Genomic DNA, 12317 nt, shown 5'->3' with positions numbered 1-12317 from the left:
TTTTCAATTGGCACAATTACCATGCTCATCAGGGACGAAACTATGGACAAACCGTGAAGTAAACAACAGTGCTAAAAGAATGCTGAGCCGTTGCTGATGCTTTATGATTGGGTAGAGTCCTAATTCATGAGAAACAAATGGTAGCGTAGCAGTAAAAATTATGTCCATAAGATCAGAGTTGGGGGCAACCATTATCCACATAGATATGCATCAACATGCAGCTATAGGACATTGCTTTATCATATCATTCCAATTATGCACTGCCCTGAAATGGACCGTACAGAAAATATTAATATTTCTGCAACTTTCATTTGAAAATGGAAAGCAATGCTAATGCTGCCTGGTGGACACAATCAAAGCACTCCCTTTATGCACACTAATCTGAAAACCCTTTACTTCATAGGACTCTTTCAGTATGCTGCCTCGAGGGCAACAGTCCTGCTTTTTTTTCTAACTATCCCTGCCCTACCCACTGCTGATTACTTAGATCAGGTGTGTTCACCGAATCAGAAGCTGGAAGGGCAGGGATACTTGGAAAAACCAGCAGGACAGTGGCCTTTGAGGACCAGGGTTGGTGACCCCTGCTGTAGATCTTGGGTCCGTTCCTCAGTGGGGTAGCTCCTAAAAATGTGTTATGTTTCTTGAAAAATAACACAAATACTTTGCTATGCGATTCTTGTGTCATCAGGCCTTTACTGTAGCAAAACAGCTCAACAGCATCAAAAACTAAACACTTCATTCATTGCCATGCTCTCGTGTGGAAAAGCACTCAGTACCTGCACGGCTTAAACTGTTGTATCTTCTCTCATCTCTCCTCAGAGTAAATAGCCCACCAATATTAAAAAAGCATGTAAGGAACAAACTCTTTTTACTAAACTTGTTAACAGCTTTGACCTGCCATACAGGTTGGTCTTTGTTACCTTGGTGCCCTGGCAGGCTTTATTCTGGTTGTAGACCTTCTGCTGTGCCCGTTTGTCCAGTTTGGTCCACAGAGTCTTAACCTTCCATGTGCTGACAGCAGCCTTGAGCAAGCCGTAGAAGTTGTTGTAGTCCAGAGGATCCAGCTCCAGCTGCCTGCAGAGAATGCTGAAGGCCTGCAGAGTCCCTTTACAGGTGGATGCCTGTACAAAGTTCTCAAAGAGCTGGCAGGCCTGTGCTGTACGCTCATCCTCTGTCTCACCCATGTGCTCTGATGGTAACCAGTGTCTCCTGCTCTCACTTACTCTCTTCTTCTCCTGTTCACTCCTTTCACACGGTCAGACTAGACTTCTAAGATGTGTATCACCATGGCTGTCTAGTACTGAAAGAAATAAATAAACAATCTTTAGAGAGAGAGAGACACAAGGCACTGTAAATAAAGTCATTCCAGTTCAACAAGGCTGTTTTTGCTAAAAGTGACTAAGACTCCGGTGCAACTTATAGTCCGGAAAATACAGCACATTTTTTTTAAGCGTTTGTGGTACAGTATGATAATGATTTATATTTCTAACTGAAAAAATATATTCATGTTTTAAATATATATCAGAATTTTCATTTTAAGTCACAATTGATGTGGAGTACCTTCCAAAACGTTGAAAGCAGCATGGCAACATGACAACTGTAACTCAGAACTGGGCAACCTCTGGGGCATACTATAACAGAACTATAACCACAGACAGACATCTGGACAGATATCGTGGTTCTGAATAAATCACTTCAGATACTTTATATGTTATGAGATCCAACATAATACAGCCCTATTCACTGACATGCAACACTGCCCACAATCATCTAATACAATCAGATATTCAAGAAATTTCTATTTAAAGTTGTACTAATTACTTCTAACAATAGTGCTTAACAAAATTATCACCAACTCTAGCCGTCCTCTCTGTTCTATACAGGTTTTCGCAACCTCATTTATGGCAGGAGGCAGCTGGACATTTGTCAGCTAGCCTGAAACAATACTCTGAATGAATTCTAATTCTGCTTTGGATCTGTATCGAGGTGTAATTAGGCAACTGTTTGCTGGCATGCTCAACATGTTAACTTTATAAGGTGACTGCATGTTAAGGAAACAAAACAATGATTGTCACATTTAAGCATTCTAGACTTAGTTCTAGCAAGTATCAAAGGAATGTAATCTTTTTCATATATTTAGCTAATTAAAATAATCTGATGCCAAAATTTTACTAATTTCCAATTTCTACAGAGCCAGTGAATTCCCTCTGACCTATATTATACCTCATGATAAAAACATGCAAGCTTTGATTCTGATTCACATCAGTTTCTGACAAAATGATCATTGATTGCCACATAAAATCCACCTCCCCCTCCTGTGCTTGCAATAGCTGTGAAATGCTTTATTCTTTGCAAATCGCGAGGACATACACAGTGCAATGTAAAACTTTGAAACCCTATAAAGGAGAGCCCTGCTTGCAAATGTAAGGAATGTCTACAGCCCGGCCTGAAAATAAACTGCCAGGGTCAACATGCTGACTTGTGACATGTCCTGAGGTACATAAGGATACACAGGACACAGGATACACACGTGTTCTGACCATACACTCTTATACAGACTCACACCTCCAGCCACCAACAACAAGCCTTCAGAGTTCAAACAGCCAGCGGCATATGTTCTTTTTCTCTGCAACAAAGAAATTTTCCTCCCCCTCCTCTGAATGCCGGATGGGATTATGAACGCGCGTGCTCTTGGAGGGGTTCAGCTGAGCAGTCATGGGAGAAGTTCAAACATTATGACTGTAGGAACAGAGACAAAACACAGCTCCAGGGACACACAAGTAGCAACTGGATGAGGCACACAAAGCAAAAGAAACAACTCTGAAATAAAGAATTATTCAGCAAATAACCTCTTTCTGCCCTTTGATGACTCCCTGTAAGGAGACCACCACCATAACGAAACATGTTCTGATTCATTCATTGGTCGTCTTATCTTTCTTCAGTCATAAATTAATCTAAATGTGCTAAAGACTGTAACATACTCCACTTTCTAAACAAAAGTCAATATGAACAGTTCCATGATCTTCAAACGAAACCTTTGGGTTGTTTGGTTTTTCTGCTTCTGTCTCACCCATATCAAAAACCAACTACCCTCAACAATACTTGCATGCTTACAAATCACCAGAGTTCCTTTATGACACTGGAAAAAAAAAAGGCACTGGCTTTCCAGGTTACTAATTTTAAGTGAAGAATCTTTAAATGCTCACAAATGTAAACTGATTCCTTCAAGATCGCAGCATCAGCTTCTGTCTTGAATGGACTCACTGGCTAGTTGGCTGGTGGCCTCGTTGCCTCACTGACCTTGGAACTGCCTTCAAACTTACAGGACAAGAAAACACCATTCTAACTTTATTTTCTCTAGGTGTTCATCCAGTAGTGTGCACTTTTAAACTCTTATTGACATGTCCAACTGAAATTTAGTTGCTTTCTTTGTTCATAGTTTGACAGTTTAACTGCTTTCATTTCATCTTAAAGTTCTACTTACAATTCCCCTGGTTTTAATGTCATCCAGTCGAATTATGCGTCAGTTGGTTTCAGTCTGATACGTACAGTGCACTCACTTCAGCTACATCTGGTGCTTTAGCTTTAATTTCTATTTCTTTCATCATAAATGCAGACACCTAAACTACAGTAGCTCTGCAATCAACAGATATTTCTGTTTGCTTGCTTATTTATAATATTTTCAACATGTTTACATAAAACCGACCCTTAAAACTATGCCCGATAGCTTGAAACTAAACTTTGAGTCTAAATCTTTAAATCCCCTCAGTGCTTCAAATGCAACTGACACTTCATTGGCTCTATGTGCCAAGCTGGACTGCAACATTTTACAGGCAAACAATTAACATTGTAAGACATTTTAACTTGTTTACAGTATTTGCACCTGCAATCCTTAAAAGCATGTGAGCAAGCATTTTTCTTCAGAAAATTTCATCTTTTTTCCATCTAAGCATAATGGTTTACCCCATATTAACTAAACTCTAATCTACCCAACAACAGAGTCAAATTATTTGTAGTTACGTGAAGCTGAAGCCAAGCATTTCCTGGATGACAACTCTGTCAAAGTATCAGATCCCAGTCTTTTGGAAGCCTCTCAGCATTATACTCACTATTACTTATTCATGGAATCTGCTGTCCTAGAGAAAATGGGAGAAGGATACCGTTTCTATCTGTCGCTTGCTCATTCACACACACTTGCTCACATGCATCATATTGGCACGTAGCATCCAACAGACCTGAAACAAAATCTCATGAAAAAACTGTGGATTTGCACTGTGTGCGTCATGGCAAGAGAAAGTGCATGCTGCACAAGGACAACACCTGCTCTGTCTTTTATTTTGTGCCAGTCCCACATCCCACCACGTACAAAACACCTACGCTCCAAGAAACACACACTTTCATTTTAAGACATTGAGTGGCCCAGTGGGGATCTCAGATCGCTGCTATCTAACAGTTTGGCAGCTGACAGAAGCCTCTCCATTACTATTTTACTATTAGCCCCTCCAGAAACACACAAACTTTCTTTCTCACACACACACACACAAATTATACGCACTGTAACTAGACATCGTCTTAACTATCTGCCTGCAGTGAATTCTAGATTAAATACAAGTTTGGCCACTGCAGTACAGATGTTTGCTGAAAACCACCTAAGCAAACAAAAAAATATCTGTTCCAAATTATTTATCATGTTGAATCTTGTCCATAGTCCTAAAGTAAAGTAATCTATATAAACAAAGTGCTAGAAAAAGAACAAAATAAAAAAAAAAAACAGACATTTGTTTGGAAATACCATCCTGATATCAGATCACAGACTGACTGCCCTGGTTGTGTTTGGTGCTGATAATCAGATTATCAGATAATGATAACTGCAACCCACACTGGACATTTGGGTCAAGAGAAAAACACAGGAAGAGCCATGGGAAAGATCACAACCTTTTGAAGGCTGTAGTGTATATATAACCACATCTGGGATGGTGCATTCTGGGAGTCTTGGTGCAGGAAGTGGTTAACTTGACAATGTTTCAAATTTGAAGACAGTACATGTAACTATTCACCTCTGTCTTCCCATATCACACCTACATATTAAATAACCAAACACCAGTTTTCATTTGTAGGCAAGGCATCCTGGGGAGTTTCCACAAACTCCTGTGTAAATCTTATGAGAAGCTTCTCATCATTCAGAAGTCAGAACATTTACTGTCAGAAATTTTGGGTTAATATTTATAATGTTACACAACTTGGAAGTTACCACTTCCCTGAGGTGCAAGGAACTGGAGCATACAGTTGTTAAGTAGAGCAGGACAAATGTGTCACTAGGTTACTAAACAAAGGGACACTTCATTCTTGATGAAATCACAAATTTACCTTATTCAATACACATGGAGCCTTTCAGTATTTCTTTGCATAAAATGGCTGTGTGTCCACAAGAGTCCAGATTATGAATTACACCCTCCTTTGAGTCAGTAGAAGCCATCCACAGTAAACCATGTTAATTTACTGACACACCAGAAGAGGTTTTGTCATACCTTCTTTATCCTTTAACTTTCCCTGCGTCTCACAAAGACAGTGTTTGGAACTAAAACTGACAAGTCTTGAACTTATCAGGGCAAAAGCACAGACTTTTTACTTCTGTTTCTTTATAGCAATGCAACCACAAAGGGGTGATTCATACACTCGTAAAATATTCATAGTCTGTCATTTCATCTCTTTACTTTTGAATTGAGTTCCTGCCATAACACTGACTGTTTCAGGTAAATAGGCCCAATTGCTGTATACCAACACTATTACAAAACAACTTAGCTGATGTCCCAAATATATTAACAGGGCAAGAGATTCCACCAAGTAACTTTTGACAAAATACCTGCTTATAAAAAAAATCATTCCAGGTGACCTGGTTAACATGCAGCCAATTTTGGGCAAAACTAATCAAGGAAATCACTGCCTACTTTGAAGCATCTAAAATATAAACCATATTTTGCTCTAACACTTAACTTACTACATAATTCCATAAGTATTATTTCAAAATTGGCATGTTTTCAGTATTAATCCACAATGTAGAAAAAAGAAACATCACTGGCAACTAGGCCTGTGCCGAATATCAAATTTTATGTTGCATTGTGACAAGATTAATGTCAATCTTGATAAGATTTCACCATTTTCACCAGATCTTCCATCTTCCAGAAATATAAAACTGAGCAGCAAGGCACAAGTTTAGCACGTTTACAGTTAGCACCCACTTATGACATAACTTTGCTCCAACAACTCATTCTTTCGTTGTTTTGACAGAAAGCACGAACAGCCAGCAATAATGAAAATAGTGCCGCGTTGAACCAACTGTGTGGAAGAGAGTTAGAGCAGTTAGGTTGATGGTTCACAGAGCGTGGACGAGCATCCAGCAACAGCTCACATGCTAATGTTTGGGCTGCTGCTGTTTCAGACCTTATGGTGATGCAGTGGGTTCCTCATGCAGGACAATGCCTAGCCTCAAGTGGCCAGAGTGTATAAGCAGTTCATGGATGATGAAGGGACTGATGTCATTGACTGGCCCTCACATTCCCCTAAATCTTTTTGAGCACCTATGGAAAATGATGTCTCTGTGCACCCAACACCATAAAGTATCACCACAGACTCTCCAGGAGCTCACTGATGCCTTGATCCAGTTTGGGGAAGAGATCCTCCAGGACAGCATCCACCACTCATCAGGAGCATGCCCAGACATTGTAGGGAATTTTTAACTTGGGTTTTCAGTTTAATAATTGATGATTTTTGTTTCGACTGGCATTTATATCATTTTGTTATGAACAAATTATACAATGTACATTTTTAATAGGATACTGGATGTGTATGAAAATAATAGAGATCACTAACACAAACAGACATTTAGTTGTGATGTTCAAGGTTAGGTTAAGGTGGCAAGAAATGCATTATGTGAACAGGTGTCCTCACAGAGATAGCCATATGAATGTGTGAGTGAGTATCTGAGAGAGGTATGAAATACAGACTACATGAAAAGAAAAGAGCAAGAACGCCCAGAGAGGAACAGCCTGTGAGACAGAGATACAAAGTGGAGAAATGTATGAAATTTAAATCTGATCACAAAGAAGTCATTCTGCTGTGGAAGCTTTCCTCATCAGAAACGCACCACAGGAAAGCGTGTTGTATCAAAGGCCAAGGACTGAATTACTGAAAGGCTTGAATTGAAAAATTTTTGGATTTGAAAATTAATACAGAACAAAAATTACTAACACATGAACCACAAAAAATTTTTTTAAGTAACACAAAACAATCATGTGTCAAAATGATCACATGATGAATTCTTTGTTTGGCCTCTCCATTTAACCTTTTTCAGTAGTTGCACATATCTACAACTTCAACAGTTTCACTATTTCTGCTATGTTTTAACTAAAAGTTTTTCCATATTCTTCTTTCCAGTCATAATAAACAAGTTAAAAATAAATCAACATTTGTGCCCCATGTTGATAGAACTGCTTCTTCTGCCATAATAACACCAATTTACAAGATCTCTTTGAATAAAACCACAAAATTTAGATATTTAAGAACACTGAAAGCCTCCAACTGCTCACACTGCCATCAACCTTTCCAGAGTGGAAACTTCTGCGTGAATATCTTAAAGCTACATCAGACTGTTCTACAGCCAAGAGCGACACACCCATACTTAACCCAAAGATAAGGGGGTCTTACACAGACCAAACTACTCATCATCTACATATTTGTTATTCCCCGGGTAGGACTCCACAACACAGTGGAGAGCTTAATGACAGAACATGCAACCGTCCACATGGTGCCTTTACATGTACGTATTTCCTGTTGAAATAATGCCTTGAAAAAATTAAATACCCCCACCCCCCTACGCTAAAATGTGCACACTGAACAGTAAAGTTAAACACTAAAAACTGTTTTGTTTTTATTTCATTGTGACTTAAAAGAAATTGAAGTGTATGACAGTTAAGGCCAAACAACATTGTTGGTTAAAAAAAAAATATATGTTTCACCCCTACAGCATGATATCCATATTTTAGCAACCAGAAAAGACCAGAGGGATGACTAAATTTAACAAAAATCTTATTTGAGGTACCTGAGCAGCTCTCAGTTTCCACTGATCTACAGGACACAGTATATGATCTGTTAGGGTCATAACTGCACATGGCACTCGGTGTTTGCTGGCTTACTGAAAGATTCCTCACGAGGTTCAATGTGTAATATATAAAGAGATCTATTAGCAGAAATGAAATATAGTGTTCTTAAATATGTTCTCATTAGTGTGTAATCACCAGAAAATACAAACCATTGCATTTTCTTAATCCTTAGAGTGAGCTTTTCAAATTTAGGGGCAGCAAGTCTTCTTTCATGGAGGCAGCCATGTTGCACCACAATGTTACTACAGTAGGCCAGAAGGACAAAGCAGACATTGGCTCTAGACAGGGAAAGGTGTTTTGACATGACACTTCACGGCCACTGTTGAGCCTGTGTCTTCCACAGTACATAACTTCTTTCATTTTTTTTCCATGGTTTAAACCTTCACAAACTTAGCCATTCCAGAAATGCTAGGCAAACTAGTTAAGAAACCTGAAACCTGTCAACAAAACTCATGGCTATTGGCTACCAAACTTTGGTTCTGCATAGAACCAAAGCCTTGGAAGCTCTGATATGCACAGTAAAAACAACATTGAACAAACCTGAAGGGTGCATAAAATAAAGGCATGGGAGAACAGCTGAATCTTATGACAAAACATTTCTGGCTTTAAATTACAACTGTATCCTACTTCCTATTTCCACAGTCCATAAACACCAGTGTGCAGCAGAGTTTAATCTTGTTCTTGTGTTTCTAGGCTTGACAACACACTATGAAGAATCTGATAGGAGTTCAGCAAACCGTTGGCCTTATCATACTGTTTTTTAAGTCTGCCCTCACAAACAAACACAGCCAGGAAACACAGCTGAAAAGGCTCATATTCTGGTACATGTACTTGGCAAATCACAATTTAAAAATGGTTTAAAATTCAATTTTTCCAGCAGTGTGAGAGCTCACTTTAAAAATGACAGATGACTGTATGAAATAAGATGGCACTAAAAAAGGCTAACAGGGAAACAGAGGTGGAGATGAGAGACCTGTCACAAAGCTCTGCTGTTAGACATCAGAAGACGATGCATCCGTGTAAACACCAAGGCTTGTACAGGAAACATGTCATAAATGTCATAAAATCTGAGCTCTGCAAATGTATGTCTTGCTTCATGAGAATTTAAAAAGTAAGCAACAAAGCTGCAGGTGAGTTCAAATTGTTGCTACAGGGTAAAGAACTGAAAGCAGCGGAAATAGTAAAGTCAAACCAACTGTTTGGTGTTTGTCTCCTGCATGGTCTCCTTACGAATAAAAGGCAGCGAAGGAGGATGATAAAGGGCAGAATGATTTGCATCTCTTGGCTGGTTCATAAGATGTAAATATGAGAGCAATTGAAACCTCCAGAAAGCCAAAATTCAAATGCATGGAAATCACTCTAGATTCTCTCTCACACACACAGGGCAAAAGTAAAACAAATCTTAAAAAAAAAAAAAAAAAAGTACCTCTCAGATCACACTTCTTACTACTAAGTACTAGGAGACAAACGTCCAATCCACACTATACAGATAAACAGATAATAACTATTAGTATTGATCTTATAAACTTTTGGCAAAAGAGAAAATAAGTGTCTCCCAAAACGTTAAACAGGAGTTTTAAAGAACAAACAAATAATTAAAGTGAAACCAAATACAGCACCTTTATGGATAAACCATATTATTATTATTATTATTATTATTATTAAGGTTCAGAGTTAATAACACTACATCTGAACAACAATTCTTATACTGCAACCACAGGCAGTGGCAAAAGCTCACGTCAGACCTGTTCTTGTGTGCACAAGAAACACAAACACACACCCTGAAACTTACTAGAAACTAGTAGATTTCTAGTTTAATCAAACATTAAAAAGTCAAAATATTGGCCCGAAAAGTGATTGTATGCCATTTTCTTCTATCTCATAATTATCACACTACCATAATTTTTTTCAACTAAAACAATGAGGCTTTATACAGTAAAACTTTAGGCAAAAGATGCATTTAGTATACATACTGTGTAAATATTTCCTTCACCACCATTTAGAAATAAGATAAAAACTAAAAAGTATTGTTGATGCTATAACATCAATACATAGACATTAATGTTTGTACAGGTACATACTGTATCAGGTATAGAAGAATGACACTGTTGAGTTAACAGTACCTATTGAAATGTTAAGCCGTGAACAATGGAGTTAATAATACTAAAGCTACACATTGCTTTAATAATTTGTGTTATGTTTCATTTAGAATATTTTTATAATATTTATTTGCTCAAAAGAATTTATCTCTTGGATCACTGATTCCCTTAGTCCATGATCCAGTAGTCTAGAACTTGACTCTTAAAGACCAAATATGAGTTTATGAGAGACAATAGTCTCTCTTATAACACAGTTGGCAGTAAATTGGCCTAATTGTCATGTTTGGTTGAACTGAGATAGGTTTTATTTGGTGCATGTGAGCCCTGCAATCAAACCCTTAATTCTAACAGTATTAAGTCCACCCTAGGGAGAGGTCTGGGGCTGGATTAGGTCTACAGCTTGCTAAGCAGTTGGGATATGACATCCCACATGGTGTGCCCATTAAACAGCAACATAATGACGCAAGTACACCAAGTATAATGGCATCTTGAATTTAGCAGCCAACCATTTCTTCACATAAGCTTATTATCAAATAGCAGCATCAACAGCTCTGCAGTTAATCCTGACTTAAAATGTTCAGACTAAGTTGATACTGTAATGACCTAGTGAACAAAAACATCGTAATAAGCCAACCCACATACAGTAGTTGCTGTATATTGCAAAAGACAGCCTAGACTTTATATTGGTTTAGATTAAATTCAAGACCCCACCTTACTGGGTGAGATTTAGATTTGTATGTCCCCATATCCTCAGGTATAGTATTATGCAGGTTAATAAGCATTAGACCCTTGAACTGCCAGTGTAAAGTATTAGTTAGTCTAGTTATTAGTATTAGTTAGCCAAATTGGCCACAAGGCTCTTAATATTTCTAGACATCAACTCAAATGCACACACTACAAGTATTCTAACATAAATAAAAACACTTTAAAGTCTTATAACCCAGCAGATGAGTGGCCAAATGTAGACAGTAAAAAAAAGAGGCAGAGATATTAATGCAACTTGCTGCACATGGTAACAATCACTCAAATTTTGGTCTTCAACCCAACCTCTGGAAAATCGTATGACATACCGGAGAGCAACTTGGCCTTTCTCATCTGACAGCAGGCCATGTAGTCATCCAGTGACAGTGACACTTGGCCCCCTGGTGTATTTTTGTCTTGCTGTCTCTCCCTCTGGACTGATATGCAGTGACACCCCTTATAAGTCAACCGCTCATTCCAGTAAGTGACAGCTTGCGCAGTGACTTGATTTTTTTGGCCCCATGGGCATCTTAGTACAGATAAGGAGGAAACATCAAATGGTATTAACATCTTGAGTTAGCTGCATAAAAGCAGAAAATTAACATTTATGTAAAAATGATTTTAAAAAAATAATGAAATAAAAAGAACTTAAGTATATATACCAAAATGTTCTGTTTAGTTATGACTTACAAACACAAAGTCTCTTTAAAGGCAACATCCAGGAAAATCAAGGTTGAAAACAAACTGCAGCGTCACTCAAACACCTACTTGGGGCCAACTCCACAAACACGCAAAGATGAATTAGTCTAATTGTGGTGCTAGGTAGGTCACTGTAGTTTTAAAGTAATTTCAAAAACATTAACATTGTAGTGAACTCAACATTTTTGCATACAAAGAAGAGCCAAACTCTCTAATTAACTTAATGTGTAATGCTTTGAACCACTGCAGGTTTTGGCTTCAGGCTTAAAGTTCGTATTAGCTCTTTTTATGACCTCAGCACTCCATAGATTACTACATGGTTCATGCATCTAGCATTGCCGATGTAAAACTTTGGAACAATGTCAAATGACAATTTGTAATCCAGCAGCTGGTTGTGTTTTCAAATATAGTTGTATTGATTTCACAGATGCCACCCTTATTGGTACTTTTTGTTCCCAGGGGCAAAAACAGTGTTTAAGTCCAGTATTTTGCACACACTGTGCCTTTATTATTATTCTCTGTTGAAATACACACTGGTCTACGGAAACACTGCATTTAAATGCTGGCTTTGCACTGGAGTTCTTCACACTGTTTTTGTATACTAATTTCACCTCTCATT

General features: G+C 38.1%; 1 protein-coding gene across 11 annotated transcripts in view; it reads right to left on the bottom strand.

Moving 5' to 3' along the window:
• mical2b (microtubule associated monooxygenase, calponin and LIM domain containing 2b) overlaps positions 1–12317 on the bottom strand; it is a 46206-nt gene that overhangs the window by 32008 nt on the left and 1881 nt on the right. For 10 of the 11 annotated variants that reach the window (XR_004463098.1, XR_003295978.1, XM_026312066.1 and 7 more), the window contains exon 2: positions 921–1300. Coding sequence is in view for 9 of the 11 variants with exons in the window: in XM_026312066.1 (XP_026167851.1) it covers positions 921–1184 (264 nt within the window). In the remaining 2 variants the exon portion in view is untranslated. Of the gene's footprint in view, positions 1–920; positions 1301–11328; positions 11453–12317 lie in introns of those variants that run through there. The other variant, XM_026312067.1, reaches the window with a different exon arrangement.

This window comes from Mastacembelus armatus, chromosome 6 (genome assembly GCF_900324485.2).
Source record: "Mastacembelus armatus chromosome 6, fMasArm1.2, whole genome shotgun sequence".
NCBI classification, from domain to species: domain Eukaryota; kingdom Metazoa; phylum Chordata; class Actinopteri; order Synbranchiformes; family Mastacembelidae; genus Mastacembelus; species Mastacembelus armatus.
This window is presented reverse-complemented; position numbering and strand designations above follow the sequence as displayed.